Raw genomic sequence first — 18225 nt, 5'->3', positions numbered from 1 at the left:
CTTGTGCACTTCCACGTGGACTCCATTCCATGACCTCAAGTACATGCATGATATGCAGTCCATATGCATGAGCTTTAATGAGCTGATTATCATACGGGGTCACGTTAAAGATACTTTTTCTCTCTAATGCGCATGCCCATCTCTGAGGAGCTGCCCTTTACTGGCTTGGTCAGGATCTTGCCAGCCATGGGGTCTCTTTACTCAGTTTTTTATCTTACATTTGTTTTGGCTGCTTAACTTCTGCTTCTTATCTTGCTTCTTGCTCACTCACCCCTTCACCTTGCTTCTGCTTTCGATCATTCCGCCCTTTATCCAACCTCCAATTCCTTCTGCTGTTCTCCTACCTCAAAAGTGTGCTTCCCTGGTTGTCAATACTTCGTGCATATTGTAAACATCGTTTTCGGAAGAATTAAATGCTGTCCCTACAACACCACTGGGAGAGGACACCTAGAAGCTCAGTCCATTCTCTCCTAGACTTCCCACTATGTACCTTTTTCTTCTACTGATGTTAATCTGTAACCTTTTGCTATAGTAAACTGTAACCATGAGTATTACAGTTTCTTCCTGTTTGTTCTAGAGGCAAAGTCTCACTGTCACCCAGGCTAGAGTACAGTGGTTCCATCATAGCTCACTGCAGCCTTGAACTCCTGGGCCCAAACAATCCTTCCACTGCATCCTCCCAAGGAGCTAGCACTACAGGCACACATCACCACACTGGGCTAATTTTTACATATTTTTTGGTACAGACAGGGTCTTGCTATGTTGTCTAGGTTGGTGTCAAACTCCTGGCCTCAAGTGATCCTCACACCTCAGCCTCCCAAAGCATTGGAATTATAGGCATGAGCCACCGCGCCTGGCTCAGTATAACAGTTTCTAAGTTCTGTGAGTCTTCCTAGCAAATCACCGGACCTGAGGTTGATCCTAGAGAACCTCTGACGCACTCAAATAAGTTCTGAAGATTAGCTAACAATATTGCAGCAGTGTTAATGTCTTGGTTTCATAATTGTACCTTAGAAGAAGCTGAGTGAAGGATATACAAGAACTTTTTGCAGCTTTCTGAAAGTCTAAAGTTATTTCAAAATAAAAAGTTAAAAACAAAGATCAAGGAAACAAGTGTGATCATTTTTAGTGCTGGATGTTAGGTACGTGTGGGTTCATTATATTTTTCTCTTCACTTTTGTACAAGTTTGAAATATCTTGTAATTTTAAAAGCCTTTTTAAGCTACAGAATTCAAGAGTTCAGTGCAACAAATCAAAATGATCACATCCAAAACATACAGAACAGGGTCAGCTTCAAAGTAGATGAGAAAACAATTTAAACATGGAGAGTTTATTAAAAAGCCTTGCTCCAAGAGCCCCCGAGCAAGGCTTTCTTCACTGGGCACTTCCTGCAATCCAAGCCTTTCTCTATCGCAGAGAGTAACTAAGTCATTCCCATAGCATAAATCCTTGACAGAGATGAGTCCAGTTGGAAGTGAGAACTTTCACCTCCAAACAGTGGGGCCAAGACCACCTTCCCTGAAACCACTGCCCACAGCAATGGGGACTGCCAGGATTCTGAGCCCCACAGCTCCAGAAGGACCTGCTAGGTAATAAGTTGCAAAGCTTGGGCCACAGGTCCTGCCTCTTCCTGCAGACACAAGCTAGACATTACCTTGGCGATATGATGGGGTGCTGTGAGGCTCCTTACGGAGCAAATACCTTGCATTACAGCGGGGCCAAGGCCCAGAAAGGGAGTACACCTGCTCAGGGTCAAAATAGCTCAGAAGTCCTGCCAGAACAGGAGCCTTGATCTCCTACTGGTCCCCTGATTTCTTTCCCAATCTTACACAAATGTGTTACATAATCTACTTATTGTGCAAACCTAAACAAGGTGACATCCCCTCCCTGAGCTTGTTTCCTTACCTGCAAAATGGGGAGCCGCATCTGACTTTCCAGGGTGGTTATGCAGGGAGGGAACCTCTAAGCCTCTCATTCCTCTCACTAAGACCCAGCTCCCATCTGGATCCCACACACTACAGATGGATGCGCCACAAATATTTTTCCAGGGAATGTCAGGGGATGCTAAGCATAAGACAAGCCATATTTTAGAGCAGAAACATGGGAAGAGAGGAAAAACATACACCTTACAGAGCAATCCTTTCACATGAGGACCATCTGAGGGGAGCCTATTAAGCTCATGTGATATTAACAGCTTGAGTCCCTGAAGGGCACACGGTGAAAGATCAGTGAAGACCAGGATATCACTTTGGAAACACTGCTGGGCTACGCAGCTTTTTGGTACAAGTAGTGTCAAAGGAATCCCTGGCTTTGAGAAGGAAGGGTTCCAACCTCCCAGCAGTCCTCCCAGAGCAGCCCCAGCAACAGCACAGAGGTCACACCCATGCAGGAAGAGAAAGAGGAGGGAGGGGAGCTCCGCAAGCCGGGACAGACGGAGCGCTGGCCAAGCAGGGCTCTCCACTTATGTGTTCCAGCCCCTCTGTGGGAGGAGAGAAGGGCAGGACCACAAGCCTGCGAGAGGCTGTGGCCTACAGCCGGGGAGAGGCCAGCCCGGCCTACAGTGCAGACACAGGACAGAGGGGAGCCAGGTGAGCCAGGCTTTCGGGCGGGGAGGGACTGGGAGACCCCAGAGGACAGAGTCGCCCCCGTGATGACCCTGTCCGCAGCTCCGAGAGACCCTGAGCAAGGCTTTCTTCACTGGGCACCTCCTGCAAACCAGGCCCTGCACTAAGTGTTAGGGTCACAGTGTGACAGTGACAAAGATCCTGGCCCTCTTGCAGTTTCTGTGTTACTAGCAGGGAGATGGAAGTAAACAAAAACATATGAAATTAGTAAATGATCTCAAATGTCAGAAGAGGGTAAGTGAAAAGAGAAAAAGGAGAGCAGAGTGAGGAGGACAGGGAATGCTGGGGGAGGGGGCTTGGTTTTAAAGACGGTGGCCTCTTTAAGGTTAAACGAGGTTCAATGCAAACAGCCCTGGTGACATTTGAAGAAAGGGTGTTCTGGGCAGAGGGAGCTACCCCGGCAAAAGCTGGCAGTGGCAGGGAGGCCTGGAGCATTCAGAACAGCAAGGAGGTAGTGGCAACAGAGCAAGGAAAAGAGGTGAGGCAGGAAGAGAGGAGCCACACTAGGTGCGCTTGCAGGACTCCAGGGGGCAGAGGATGGAGCCCTTGCCAGCACCCCCACAGCCCTGCTAGGGGTATTGGTTTGAAAGCCTGCGTATGAATTTCACTTGCTACATGTGGCTGCATGATCTTATAAAGTCTCCTCCCTTTCCAAGGCCCACATCCTCCCCATAAAATGGTAATAACAGCAGTGCATCTGTCAGGTTGAGGTCAGGAAGGAAGGGCAATCAAAAGCATGGCAGCCTGCAGGAAAGATTTACAGCATGCCTGCTGCAAGCTAGGAAATGCAGAGCTGGCCTCCCAGGCCTTGTGGGAGGAACATGTAAGCAAATAAGAACTTGTCCCTAACTCTAGAGCACCCCGGGGACCAGGGAGCTGAACCTTGTTCAGAGAGAACAGCAGGGGCAAAGGGTAGGAAGAGAGTGAGTGGAGGCCAGGGATGATGTGGCAGTTAGTTGACATAGGAGAGAGGCGAGTGGAGTGGGAGGTGGGTAGACACAGCAAGGACTCCGTTCCACTAACAGTGGGCCCCAAGGAGCAGATTCCAAGCAGGAGAGGAAAACAATGTGATCTGCAGTTCAAGAGTTCACCTGGCAGCTGGGAGAACAGATAAAAGGGACACTGAGGCCAAGTAAGAGATGACAGTGGCCTGGATGCTAGCCAAAGAGATAGCAAGGAGCAGATGGACTCAAGAGACTTGTGAAATAGGATGAACTGCACCTTATGGTTCCCTCACTGTGGGGGAATAGGGGCTTCTCAGAGGCCAAGCATTTGCCATGGAGGAGACAGGGCCCAACCTGGGTGTGAAAGACACTCAGGGGTTCTAGGGGAACACTTCACAGTCAGGGAGCAGGTTTCCTCCTTTCAGTTCCACAATACACCTGCAGGGCTCATAGAAATGGGGCTGAATGATCCTAGAACTTATGAGCAGCTGAATGAGACCAAGGTGCCCTCAGTAATCCTCCACAGTGGAGCTGTAGTATGGACAAGGCATGTGCTTTGTGGTCAGACCCCATCCAACTCCTGGCCGTCTCCAGCTGTGTGGCTAGGGGCCACTCAGCCTCTCCAGGATTATTTTCTTCAGGTGTAACCTTCACTGACTTTTTTGTGAAGATTTCCCTAGGCAACTCATGTAACACGAACTGCAGTGGATAGAGCCCAATCTTTGGGGTCAGGCCCTGTTCAATCTTATTTAACAAGTATTGAACAGACATGTACCAAGCAATGACTGCATACCATGCCTACCATGCACACAGTGCCTGGGTCCACAGGGAGAGTGTGGAGGTGGAGTGGGAGTCAGGTACTTAGGGATGTCTTTCTTCTACCAACCAGCCCTGGCTGACACCCAGCCCTAGGCAGTTCCTCTTGCACACAGGTTCTTTGCACTGACCAACACTGAGAGCAGACTCTCGGAGCAGCCGGGTCGGAAGTGTTTCACCTCAGTCACCAGACAGATCCAGGATAGGATGGGCAGCCCAGTGCACCGAGTGTCACTGGGGGATACCTGGAGCAGGCAAATGCACCCCGACATGGAGAGCGAGAGGTATATGCAGTCCTTTGACGTGGAACGGCTCACCAACATCCTTGATGGAGGTGCCCAGAACACTGCTCTCCGGAGGAAAGTTGGTAAGGGGAAGCTGGGGAATAGGACATCTGCTTTATGCCCCATGCTTCTCTTGTAAGAAGAGTCTCCTTCATTAGCAGTCCTGCTTTCAAATAACAAACTTTGCCTTGAAATTCCACTGTTAGAGATTCATTCCTATGAACTGTAAAGACAATCTTCACATGTCAATATTGCCTGAGCCCACCTGGGGGATAGAAGAGTCCTAGGCAGCAGAAGACCTGGATTCTGGTCCTAAAATTCTGCCACTGCATAGCTTTGTAACCTTGGGCAATTCACTTTCCCACTTTGGTCCTCAGTTTTGTCATCTGTAAAGTAACAATAATGTCTGACTTCCTTTCCAGATCCATGAAGCAAGTGGGTAAGAAGATTTGAAGGTGCCAGAAACCTCACCCAGGTCCCTAAGCCCTCTATTCTCTGTCTCTGCAGAGAGCATCATCCACAGTTACCCAGAGTTTAGCCGTAAGGACAATTATTTCATGACCCAGAATGAGCGTTATAAGGCTGCCATGCGGAGGGCATTCCACATCCGGTTGATAGCACAGCGCCTGGGTTGGTTGGAAGATGGTCGTGAATTAGGCTATGCTTACAGGTGCTCACTCCTGGGGCAGCCCCACTAGAGAGGGATCCACCTGGGATCACCTGGAAACCCCCCAGCCCCATGAGCCATTTCCCCCAACAAAGGGAAGAATTGTTGGGAAACCAGGATGCCAGGTGCCCTTTATCTCCTGTACTCTGCTCAGGCAGGGGGTACCTGGGCCCCCGTCTCCAATAGGCTACTCAACTACAGCATCTCTCCCCAACAGAGCCCTTTCTGGAGATGTGGCTTTAAATATACACAGAGTCTTCCTGAAAGCCCTCAGGAGCCTGGGCTCAGAGGAACAGATTGCCAAATGGGACCCACTCTGCAAAAACATCCAGATCATCGCAACGTATGCACAGACAGAGCTGGGACATGGTGAGCCAGGGCTGCTGCATGTGGTGTTTAGGTTGTGCACTGCAAAACTCCAGAGGGCCCATTTACATCTCGGTAGTCACAGGTTCATAGGCTTCAAGGGACATATGTTTAATATGAAAACATTCCAGCAGATGGCAGTCAAGGGTCTTGAGGAAGGGATGCTGCCTTCTAATTTGCACATATTGTGTGAGCTCCCAGCGGGGCAAGTAATTCCTTCTGGAAACATCAGCAGCCATCCCTTGTCACAGACTGGCTATAGGGGACTGTGTGACCCCCACACGGCCCACAGATGAAAGGGTAAAACTGCCTGCAAGTACAGCTGGGAGCTGAGCCCCACTCTGTACCGCACTAATGCCTAAGAGTACAGGCCCACCTAGAAGCAGCTTCCCAGGTAAGATCCCCACCTTGGGCCAATTCTAACATCCCTCCTTGATCCTAAGGGACATATCTTCAGGGCCTGGAGACTGAAGCCACCTATGACGCAGCCACCCAGGAGTTTGTGATACACAGCCCCACGCTGACTGCCACCAAATGGTGGCCTGGAGACCGTGAGTATCCATCCAACCCCCTTCCTTATCTCTCCCCAGATAGAAATATTGGAGGGCAGAGTAGCACTGGCTTTGAGGTTCAACAGACCTCAGGTTGATTTTCTGTTCTAGGCTGCTGACCTTGGGCAAGTCAGTTCACCTCCCTAAGCCTCAGGTTCTCACTCTGTAAAATAGGTGGGATGTTAAACATTTCATTAGTGAGTGGCTGGAAAGTCCCCAAAGGAACTTTGAAATAGAGGAGACAATCCATGAGAGACAAGGCCTCACACTCACACACACACACAAACACACACACACTTGGTCTAGTCCCAGGCACTCCTCACATCTCCTCTCATCTCCTGAGTTATTGGTAGAGCTTGCCACCAGCCAGAGCACAGGCCCTGTGATGAGACAGTGGAAAGAGCACGCCTGTCTGCCCCTGCTGCAGACACCCAGAAAGGCTCACGCCCACCACCAGCCCCCATCAAGCCACCAACGCCGTACCTCCCGCTGTGGCCACCAGGTGGCGGCCACATCAAGTGTCCCTGAGGCTCGGTGATTTACCACGCCCCAAGGAGGGATTTCCCCTTCCTCAAACTTGAGAATTTCACCTCCCAGGACACATCTGTGGCACTTGGGGACCCACACCTTGTGTGGAAAAAAGTAAAACAAATATGCTGAGTCCAACTAAAGCAGGAGAGTGACAGAGATGAGAGACACACAGACAGAGGAAGACAGAGGCAGAGACCAGAGACATAATAGAGAGACATGAGCCAGGTGCGGTGGCCCATGCCTGTAATCCCAGCGCTTGGGGAGGCCGAGGTGAATGGATCACCTGAGGTCAGGAGTTTGAGACCAGCCTGACCAATATGGTGAAACCTCATCTCTACTAAAAATACAAAAATTAGCCGTGTGTGGTGGCGGGTGTCTGTAGTCCCACCTACTCGGGGGGCTGAAACAGGAGAATTGCTTGAACCTGGGAGGCGGAGGTTGCAGTGAGCTGAGTTCACACCATTGAACTCCAGCCTGGCGAAAGAGCAAGACTCTGTCTCAAAAAAGAGAGAGAGAGAGATGAGAGAGTGACGAGAGAAAGAGAGATAGAAAATAAATGACTACTGTCAAAAATGAAGACAAAAGAAACCACCCTTTAAGATCAGATAGACCAGGGTACAGATAAATCCTAGCTCTGCCCCTCCAGGCCAGTGACCTTCAGTGCGTCACTCTACTCTCTGAGCCTGTTTCCTTATCTGGAAAATGGGACTCATCATCCTCTCTCCCCTGCGAGAACTGGAAAGCATCTATCACAGGGTCTAGCGCCGCCTGGATTTTGATAAACGATAATTATCTGTATTCATTGTTATAAGGTTGATGACAGAGTAATTCATTAATAGTTGGGGGGTGGGGGCCAAAAAAAAAGCTGAATCATTTCACAGTGCCTTTGCCAAGTCACTGCTAAGTTTGCTTGGTTCTTTGGGGGCAATCCCCCCTCTCTTTGATCAGTGACTTTTCAGGGCCCCAGAGGTACCCATCCAAAACCCCAGCCCCAGGAGGCTGGGTTGGGAAAAGCAATGCGCAGGTCTTCCTGTGACGGGCCTCTCCTCTCTCTGCCCTCAGTGGGACGGTCAGCCACCCATGCCCTGGTCCAGGCCCAGCTGGTCTGCTCAGGAGCCCGGCGGGGCATGCACGCTTTTATTGTGCCAATCCGGAGTCTTCGGGACCATACCCCACTGCCAGGTGAGCCCATAATGCTCCCTCAAGGATCCCGCCAGAAGGAGAGCCCAGGTGGCCTCCCTGACCTGGGGCCCCAGAGGGCCACAGGAGTAGCTAAGACATGTCTCCCTTGGGCAGAGAGGTCCAGTTGAACAGACTTGGTGCTAACTGGTGAGGTGAACTTGAGCAAGATTTAGCATCTGTCTGACCTCAGCTTGTTCACCTGCAAAATAGGTACAATAACCCCAGGGTCACAGGCTGCTGTGACCTGGAATGTGTGTGTGATACCTGCCACATAACAAGCAGTCTCTCAACTGATAGGTGTCCTCATCTCCATCTCCTTCAAGGAATCATCGTTGGGGACATCGGGCCCAAGATGGACTTTGATCAAATGGACAACGGCTTCCTGCGGCTGAACCATGTGCGGGTCCCCAGGGAGAACATGCTGAGTCGCTTTGCACAGGTTACAGGTCTGGGGAGGACGGGGACTTGTACTTCCCAGAGAGGGGACCTGCACTTTGTGCAGGCTGGGTCTGGGTCCACCATAGAGCTGAGTTTGGGCCACATAACCTCCTCCCCCAAGAGAGGCTCTGATGTCCCACAGACTGGGGTGAACCCTGCTTAGGAGCAGTATGATCTTGGACACAGAGCCTCCGACTTCTCATGCAGAAATGCTCGTCACATAGGCTGACGGAGCAGTCGTGGGGTGGAGCTGCAGCCCCAGGAGAGGATAGAGCTGAGGTGATCTGCGTAATATTTACCCACGGTGAGGCCTGACACAGCCAGTCGCCCAGCAGATACCAGCCAGAATGCCAGCAGGAGTTCTGGCAGTCCCAACTCTGCCAGGCATCACCCCTTTAGTTATGGGTTGTGGGGCGGTCTGGGGTGTCCCAGGAGAGGCGCTGTGAAGCAGGGCACTTGGGGAAATGACCTGGTGTTTTAACATTCCAACCCCAGATGCGCCAGTTGAGGGGAGAAGCACCCTCCCTGTGTGGAGCCCCACAGCTCTGGGGAAGCAGGGGCATCCTGGGGAGCCTTGGCTCAGACACTGTGCCCGTCCTTGTTCCACACAGGTCTTGCCAGATGGCACATACATCAAACTCGGGACAGCACAGAGCAACTACCTTCCCATGGTGGTGGTGCGGGTGGAGCTGCTGTTAGGGGAGGTCCTCCCTACACTGCAGAAGGCCTGTGTCATCGCCACGCGCTACTCAGTCATCCGCCGCCAATCCCAGCTCCGGCCCAGGCAAGGGGTGCCCAGTGACTGACTACCACAGATATGCTGCCTCTTGGTCCCACAGTGCCTCCCCCGACACTCTTCTGCCAGAGCCAGAGCGCTGGGAGCAGGCACTGCCACCCACCACACACACACACACACACACACACACACACACACACACAATCTACCCAGGCCTGGCCCCATCTGGGCATGTCAGAGAGGTCTCTCTGGCTCCCTCTAACAGGGCTGACCAGTTGGCCTAACCTGCATCCTCAGTGCCTGCCCCCTCGGGCTCTGTGTGATCGTGCCTTTGGCCCTGTAGCACCAGGTCTGTCTGACTCTGTGTCTGTCCGAGTCCGGCTGTGTTCTGTGTGGCTGTGAGGGGTTGGACGGGTCTGGGTCAGTCAGTTGCAAGCTGCGTCAGACTGTGGCTGGCTGAGTTGATTCTGTCAGGCCGAGCCTAGCAAAATCCAATGTCATATCGATTGTGTGTGGCTGAACTCATTCTGTCCAGCTGTGCTGTCAGCATCCGACTGGTATGTCTATGTCTGGATCCCTTTTGTTGTAATTGGTTGTGTTGGTACCACTCCCTCCACCCCACAGCACAGAACAGCAAGGGCTGACTGAACCCTCTGTGAACACTCAGCTCGGCCATTTCACTTCATCCCTCAGCTTCCTCAGCTACAAAATGGGCGTGGCAGAAGCGGCCTTTCAGGGTGGTGTGGAGGGTGAAATGCAGTAAGGTGCATTAGGCCCTCAGCCCAGGATCCTTTCCTCTGGCAAGCTCACAGCGCCCTCGCCTGGCCTGGGCTTCGGAGTCCGGGCTGCGAGAGTTCTCCGCAGGAGAGGGCCACGGGGAAGAAGGGGCTTCTGCTGCTGTCCTGCCCGAGGCCCATTTATCTGGGCTGCAGAAGTGTCCCTAGGGTGGTCATGAGAAAGATGCGCCAGGTGAGCAGCTGCTGTCCAGAGAGGAGGCTTCTTGTAATCACACCCTCTTTCAATCCAGTTACTGTGAGCTCGTAAGTGCTGGACATAGTCTCAGGCACTGAGGACATAGCAGTGGATAAGGCAGACACAGTCCCTTCCTTGGGGTTCCATCGAACCCGAGTTTACATTCTAAGAGTTATTGTTTAGGCTTGATGTATTCCTCAGCACACAGCAAGTGCACACGGGCAGTGGAGTCACAGGTTCAAATCATCACGGGTGCACGGCCACAACTCTTCACCTGAAATCTTGGGACCAGGCACGTTGGAATCTCAGAACTTTTCAGGTTTTAGGATAATACCGTGTATATGCTGGAATTCTATAAGCCTCCCATAACAAGAGGCAGTACCCACCAACAAACGTGTCAATATTCCTGCAGTGAAATGTGTAGATGGATGTTCATGTTAGATGGGATTTTTAAAGGATTATCAACAGCCTCGTGTCAGCTCAAGTTCTGCAATGAGTTCTAAGGAACTGTCTGTTTTTAAGGTTTTTATGGTGTCAGGGATAGGGGAAGGCGGACATGGCACGTAGTGATTAAATCTTCCGGTTCTTTTCCCTTCAGTGACCCAGAGGCAAAGGTCCTGGACTACCAGACGCAGCAGCAGAAACTCTTTCCTCAGCTGGCCATCAGTTATGCCTTCCATTTCCTGGCAGTCAGCCTCTTGGAGTTCTTCCAGCACGCCTACACTGCCATTCTGAACAGAGACTTCAGCTTGCTGCCTGAGGTACCTGCTGTCCGCAGAGGGGCAGGCGCTGGGAGGGCAGCTAAGATTGCTCCACTCACTGGGGAACAGCCACAGCCCCATCCCCGCGGGCACTCCCCACCCCCACCCCTCCCAGCTTTCAGCATCCCAGGGCGTCTGGGTGAATGGCACCCTGATATATAAATTTACCCACAACTGGCCCCCAGAGAGCTACAAACATGCTAAGAGAAAACAATCACATCTAGTGTAGAGAACACAAGTCCACAACCCCGATGTGTATTTGAAACACAAAAAGCTCTGAAAAACAGTCGTTTGGAACTCATTTGGTGGCACAGTTTGACCTGAACTGACCTGATTTATCCTTCTGAGTGTGAATACATTTTGCGGGAAAATTATTAATGTGTTTAATCCCTAAAGCCGCCCCAAACCCCACTGGGCTATTATATAAAATGTACCTTCAATGCCACTTGGCCTCTCTACAATTCAAAAGTTACTCTGATTCCTAAACACATCTGGCTCACAGGTCTCAAGTAAATCTTACATATACAGTAAGATTCAGTCTGTCCAGGCACCATGCTTTATAAGCCCTGCTCATTAACCCTTTCAGCTGCAATTGAGGCACAGAGAGATCAGGGGACACAACTTTCCTCCCAAGGACTTGAAAACTCCAAAGATAGGCAGGGGCTTCAAGAACCAAAATCTCAAACTAGGCCTGCTGCCTGGCAGCCTCTCTCTCTGTTGAGGCTGCTGTAACAAAATACCATAAAGCGGTGGTTTATAAACAACAGAAACTGGCCCAGCATGGTGACTCGCACCTGTAATCTCAGCACTTTGGAAAGCCAGGGCAGAAAGACTGCTTGAGCCCAGGAGTTTAAGACCAGCCTGAGCAGGATGGTGAAACCCCCATCTCCACAAAACAAAAAAAAATTGAAAAATTAGTCAGTTGTGGTAGCACACACCTGTAGTCCCAACTACTACTTTGGAGGCTGAGGTGGGAGGATTCCTTGGGCCCAGGAGTTCAAGGATGCAGGAGCTGTGATTGTGCCACTGCACTCCATCCAGTCCAGCCTGAGCAGCAGAGTGAGACCCTGTCTCAAAAAAGAAAAACAAATTTATTTCTCACAGTTCTGGAGGCTGGGAAGTCCAAGGTCAAAGCACTAGTACATTTGGTGTCAGGTGAGGGCCTGCTTCCTGGTTCATGGACTGCTGTCTTTTTGCTGTGCCCTCGTATGGTAGAAGCAACCTCTTTCTTTCTTTTTGTTTTATTTTATTTTTTTCCTGAGACAGAGCTTCACTCTGTCACCCAGGCTGGCGTGCAGTGGTGCAATCTCGGCTCACCACAACCTCCGCCTCCCGGGTTCAAGAGATTCTCCTGCCTCAGCCTCCTGAGTAGGTGGGATTACAGGTGCCCGCCACCATGCCCGGCTAATTTTTGTATTTTTAGTAGAGACGGGGTTTCACTGTATTGGCCAGGATGGTCTCGATTTCCTCACCTCGTGATCCACCTGCCTCGGCCTCCCACAGTGCTGGGATTGCAGGTGTGAGCCACCACACCCAGCCAGAAGCGGCCTCTGTCATGAGGGTACTGATCCCATTCACGAAGGCTACACCCTCATGACCTGGTCACCTCCAGAAGGCCCCACCTCCTACTACCATCATAATACCTCCTATTCCTAGCTCCTAATCATCAATACCTCCTAATCCTAGCCCTAACCCTTGGGGACTAGGATTTCTAAATAAGAATTTTAGGTGGACACATTCAGACCCTGTCACCCTCCAACAACCCAGTAAGTGGGCTTACAGTGGACACCCGTCCTCACAGGCGGGCTTTCTAAAACCCATGCCGGCAAAATCTGTAACTCCTGGAGGCTTGTGGGCCCCATCCAGGCAGCACCCTCTTCCCAATCCTGGAGACACTGGCCAGGCCAGGTTTTCCTTTGCTCTTTTGCCCCTACAGCTATACTGCCTAATTGTGTGCCTCTGGGTGAGTCACATAAGCTGACTACCCGCCTTCTCATTCACAAAGTTGTGAGCAGAAGAAACACTTCTTACCTCGGAGCTGAGCTGGGCATGCAGTAGATGCTCAGTAAGTGGTGCACAGGGTTGATCCCCATGGTAGAGGCCCCTTTACACCCCCCAACCCCCCCTCCATGTTCTCACAGCTCCACGCACTGAGCACAGGCATGAAGGCCATGATGTCGGAATTCTGCACTCAGGGAGCTGAGATGTGCCGCAGGGCCTGTGGCGGACACGGCTACTCAAAGCTGAGTGGCCTGCCATCACTGGTCACCAAATTGTCGGCCTCCTGCACCTATGAGGGTGAGAACACAGTGCTCTACCTGCAGGTGGCCAGGTAAGGTCCAGGCTGACCCAGGCCTTTGCCCAAGCCCTTGGGGACCCACCAAGCTTGTTGGGTGGAGGGTTCCGTCTGATGCCCATAAAGGGAGCAGGCTTTGGGAAGTGCCACTTGGGAGCTGTCCAATTCCCCAGTATGACTCATCTATCCACTTCTAGACCACCATCTTCTCTCACCTCCACCACAGCCTCAGACCCCTCCCTGGTCTCTTGCTTCTGTCCTGTCCCGCTTCTCCACAGGCAGCCGGAGGGATCTTTTCAGAGCCTAGGGAAGATCACATCTTTCTCTGGTTTGAAATTCTTCAATGGCTTCCCAGTGCTCATAGGAAAATGACATATTCTATGCTGTGGCCTGCAAGGTCTGTGTGACCTGACCCCTGACTCCCTGTCCATGATGCTCTCACCACCTCCTGCCTCTGCTCACTTCTTTCTGTTTTCTTTTTTTTTTTTTTTTTTTTTGTGATGGAGTCTCACTCTGTCACCCAGGCTGGAGTGCAGTGGTGCAATCTCGGCTCACTGCAACCTCCGCCTCCCGGGTTCAAGCAATTCTCCTGTCTCAAACTCCGCAGTAGCTGGGATTACACACCACCATGCCCAGCTAGTTTTTGTATTTTTAGTAGAGATGGGGTTTCTCCATGTTGGCCAGGCTGCTCTCCAACTCCTGACCTTAGGTGATCCACCTGCCTTAGCCTCCCAAAGTGCTGGGATTACAGGCACAAGCCACCACACCCAGCCACCTCTGCTCACTTCTGCCAGCCACACACCTCTTTCTGTCCAGGAGGCCTTTGCATTTGATCCCCTCCCACCCAACATGGCCTTGTTTCCTTTGGAGCAGTTTTACAATCTATCGTTGTCTCATTTTTTTGTTCACCTTTTTAGCTCTACTCACCAACTAGACTAGGAGCTCCCTGAGGGCAGGGACTACCCCTATCTTGCTCGCTTTAGCATCGCCTAGGCTTGGTGCAGAGCCTGCACACAGAGGCTCCAAGCAATGGCCAAGTCAGCCTCCTCCACACAAGTGATTTCTTTTCATCCCTCTTAGGTCTGTGGACCCTGGAGGCTGACAGAGCCTCATCCTCACCTACTCTCAGGTGACCAAACAGGGCAAATGCTTCCCTATGAAAGGAGAAAGAAGTTCACTGGCAAATATGAAAAACAACATTTACTGTGTTTTTAAAAATATATAACGTCCCTTGATTTTTTTCCAAATTAGAAAAGGAATACAATAGCACATATTATGTACTCTGCACTGTGCTAAGCACTCTACAAATATCATCTCATTCCGTTTCACAAACCCTCAATCAGATGAGAACTGTCCTCCCACCTAGAGCCAGAGAAACCATGACTTGGGAGGTGATGCTTCGTTTATCATACAGGTCTCAGCGAGGCTGTATGGGAATCCAGGGCTGTCTAAGCCCAGAACCTGTAACCACTGGATTATCCTAAAGCAGCAGTTGAGAGTCACCTATAATCCTCCTACTCCTGTTAGCATGCTTGCCTCTATCCTTCTTTTTTCAGCTAAGAAAATTTAATTTCCACCCAGTCACTGTACAAGTCATTATAAATCCCAAAATCGCAGTATTCTGATGGAAAATTCTGTTTGCTCAGATCACAGAAGGGTTTATGTTCAGGATCTGAGAGTGTCTGGCCCGGCTCTACAGTTTCCCGGGGTGTGCCTGACTGCAGGCCTCGAGGCAGGATGGCCCAAGGGGGAATCCTCAGGAGGGAGGCCAGGTGGAGGCCCGGTGACCCGGCTCTCCCACGGGAAGGCTGGAACCCAGCATGAACTCGCCTGCCTCTGGGAGTGAGGGGTGCTGGGCTGTCCTGCAGAGTCTCTGCCCTCTCACCTGCCTCCCCTTCCACGCCCCAGGTTTCTGGTGAAGAGCTACCTGCAGACTCAGATGTCCCCTGGCTCCACGCCACAGAGATCTCTCCCTCCATCTGTCGCGTATCTCGCCACACCTGACCTGGCCAGGTGTCCAGCCCAGAGGGCAGCCGACTTCCTCTGCCCAGAGCTCTACACCACAGCCTGGGCACACGTGGCAGCAAGGTAAGCCAGTGCTGAGAAAGCAGCCATCCCACCTGGGGACAGGCTCCATGCCACACTAGGGCCTTTGGATTGGTTGGGTGGACATTCGTGGATTCAGTTCTAAAAAGCCACCCCATGCCTAGCCTCCCCCATCCTCTCAGTCCCTGCCACCATGGGAGAGAGAGGGGAAGTCCCCCGCATCAGCCATGGATCCCCATCACTTCCCCATCCTGGCCACCTCTGGTGGCCCAGAGGTGTGATGTCCTTCTACTACTGTGAGATATTTTTTGAATCTCTAGGGTCCTATGGTGATTTGCAATACAAGGAATGTACCACATGTAAATACTACAAATGTATTGATATGCAAATATCAATAAATAAAGCAATACTCACTTGTATGTTTGAAATATCCCATAATCTAAAAATAATTTTTGAAAATATGACAACACCACAGAATAGAATTCACTTATTTCCAGGGTCTAGTAGGCTCCAGGGAACATGGACAAAGCCAAGGACTCATCCATTCTGTCATTCAACAAATACTGTTCAGTACCTACTCTGTGTTAGGAATGACTAAATATGCCAGGGGCTGGGAATAGAGAGGTCCTGACCAAACACAGATACCACCGTGGAAAAGATGGAGGTTTAATTACCTAAAAAGGAAACTTCTGAACCCTGCCCCAAATTAAAACACCAAAAACAGGCTGGGCATGGTGGCTCACACCAGTAATTCCAGCACTTTGGGAGGTCGAGGTGGGAGGATTGCTTGAGCTCAGGAGTTTGAGACCAGCTTGGGCAACATGGTGAAACTCCACCTCTACCAAACATAGAAAAAATTTAATAAAAAAATAAAAATGAAACACCAAAAACAAACTGGAAAAACATGTTTTCAGTATATAATAAGAGGCCTTATATCCCAACCTGTGGTCCCAGGGATGGTTAATAGTTATTTCAAGATCATAAGCAACTTGGAACATTCATTTATTTATTCCAAAAATATTTATTAACTGCCTATAATATGGCAGGCACTGTTCCAGGCATTAGGGGCCTATCAGTAAATAGGCCTGATAAACACCCCAGACCTCACAGAGCTAACATTTCAATTGGGAGATTTGAGGAGGGGAAAATAAGGCTGCTCAAGGTAATTAAAGTGTCATGATATTTCTCCTTGCTTGAAATTCAATGTGACATCTGCTTATCTATTCCCTGACAAAGCAAAAAACATATTGCCTAATAAACAGTTTGCTTTACACACAGATTCCAAGGGTCATGGATGGACGGGCAGGAAACAGAAAATAAGAAGGGATTAAAGGTTAATAAAATGGCAAATGACTAATTTAGTGGTTTTCAGGACAAAGGTTGGTTTTCTGTTTTTGTTTTTAGGTCCCGTGGGTAGAACCTGCAGCAGGCTAGGTGACTGACGGGCCTCTGTAGCCTTTACAGAAAAACCATTCTCCTTGTTCAGGCCATAGGACGAGAGTCAACAAAAAGGCCTGAACATACTGGTGTCAGGCTGGAATCTGCATTAGAAATAGGGCACAGCTCCTGGCCTGTGGCCCTGAGGCTTTATAACATGGCGATTAACAACAAGTCAAAATCCTGGCTCTACTCCTTACTAGCTGTGTGACCCTGGACAAATTAGTTAACCTCTCTGGGCCTCAGTTTTCCCCATAGCAAACTGGGGGGTGCCTGCCCTTAAAAGAGTTAAAGAGATAATGAGTATCAATCATTTAGCTTTATAGCACATAAGTGGTCAATAAACAGGCATTATTTCTACTTCTGAGGGACCACAGGAAGCCCATCAGTTGTCTTTTCCACTCAGTCAGGAAGCTGAACATTTTTTGCTTTGGCCTTCAGACTGATAAAGGACTCAGTGCACCATTTACAGACCCTGACGCAATCCGGAGCTGACCAGCACGAGGCCTGGAACCAGACCACTGTCATACACCTCCAGGCTGCTAAGGTGAGCGCCCGCCAGCTGAAGCTGAAAGGGATCGTTTTGTTTCCCAGGCAGGCTACCCTGCTGGGAAAATCTGGGCTCTGCCACTATTCCCCAACTCTGCCTCAGCGGCTGCTGCCCTCATTTCACTTCCAAGGCTTTAGTCCAGGGTATTTTAATTAAAGGACTTAACTCCAAAGCAATCTTGCTGGCAGCTCTTAGGGGAAAAGGTAATGAGGCAGTGTTATTGGATTTGCTTCAGGTTGTTCAAATATTTCCTCCCAGATAGAAAAGCAGGTCAAGTCTCCCCTTAGCCCCACAGGCAATCCTTGGATGTCTGATTCAATTTCTACTTGTTTTGTGTTTGTGCATAATTCATAGTCAGTCGGCAAATATTTGAGCACCCACTCTGCACTGGGCACTGAGGTGGGTGCTCAACAGTGAAGCCACTGCCCATGCACAGCTACAATCAAGGAAGCACCATGACATGGCAATACAGGCTGCTACGGAATCCCAGAGCAGGCACATTTCTGCCCACCTGGAGGAGTCAGAAAGGCTTCCCAAAAGAAGCGGCAACTTCAAGGATAAGCTGAAATTAGCCAGCTAAAGGGTGGGGTGGCAGCTTTGGAGAGAAAAGTTTCCAGGCAAAGGGAGCTGCGCGTGCAAAAGGAGTCAGCAAGAAGAATCCTGGTGTGCTTGGGAGGAAGTGCAAGTCTCTCAAGGAGTACCTAAGGAGGAGGACTGAGACAAGGGGAGAAGGGGAGACAGGCAAGGCCTCTGACCTTTTGCACCACTGTGAAAAGTTGGGGTTTTGTTTTCATTGCAATGCCTTTGCTGAGTTTGTTTGGAGGTGGAGTAAAGTGATCAGTTTCATTCTAGAAGAATCATGCAGGTTGCCGGGGGTGGAATGAAAGGGAGCAAGTTAGAAAGGAGCAAGTCTGGCTGGGCGCGGTGGCTCAAGCCTGTAATCCCAGCACTTTGGGAGGCCGAGACGGGCGGATCACGAGGTCAGGAGATCGAGACCATCTTGGCTAACACAGTGAAACCCCGT

At 50.5% G+C, this 18225-nt stretch overlaps 1 protein-coding gene across 15 annotated transcripts in view; it reads left to right on the top strand.

Annotated features, from left to right (window-relative positions):
• The first annotated feature begins 2515 nt into the window (after positions 1-2515).
• ACOX2 (acyl-CoA oxidase 2) overlaps positions 2516-18225 on the top strand; it is a 32794-nt gene continuing 17084 nt past the window's right edge. For 3 of the 15 annotated variants that reach the window (XR_012431298.1, XM_074032596.1, XM_005547496.4), the window contains exons 1-12: positions 2516-2588; positions 4501-4751; positions 5176-5338; positions 5553-5704; positions 6145-6252; positions 7846-7965; positions 8289-8362; positions 9015-9187; positions 10710-10872; positions 13014-13204; positions 15077-15256; positions 17093-17198. Coding sequence is in view for 13 of the 15 variants with exons in the window: in XM_074032596.1 (XP_073888697.1) it covers positions 4592-4751; positions 5176-5338; positions 5553-5704; positions 6145-6252; positions 7846-7965; positions 8289-8362; positions 9015-9187; positions 10710-10872; positions 13014-13204; positions 15077-15256; positions 17093-17198 (1590 nt within the window). In the remaining 2 variants the exon portion in view is untranslated. Of the gene's footprint in view, positions 2589-4497; positions 4752-5090; positions 5339-5494; positions 5705-6144; positions 6253-7845; positions 7966-8288; positions 8412-9014; positions 9188-10709; positions 10873-13013; positions 13205-15076; positions 15257-16492; positions 16691-17092; positions 17199-17555; positions 18051-18225 lie in introns of those variants that run through there. The other 12 variants (XR_010585153.1, XM_015446123.3, XM_005547495.4 and 9 more) reach the window with 9 other exon arrangements.

This window comes from Macaca fascicularis, chromosome 2 (assembly GCF_037993035.2).
Source record: "Macaca fascicularis isolate 582-1 chromosome 2, T2T-MFA8v1.1".
NCBI lineage: Eukaryota > Metazoa > Chordata > Mammalia > Primates > Cercopithecidae > Macaca > Macaca fascicularis.
Note: the sequence above shows the minus strand (reverse complement) of the source record. Positions and strands in the feature narration are given on the sequence as shown.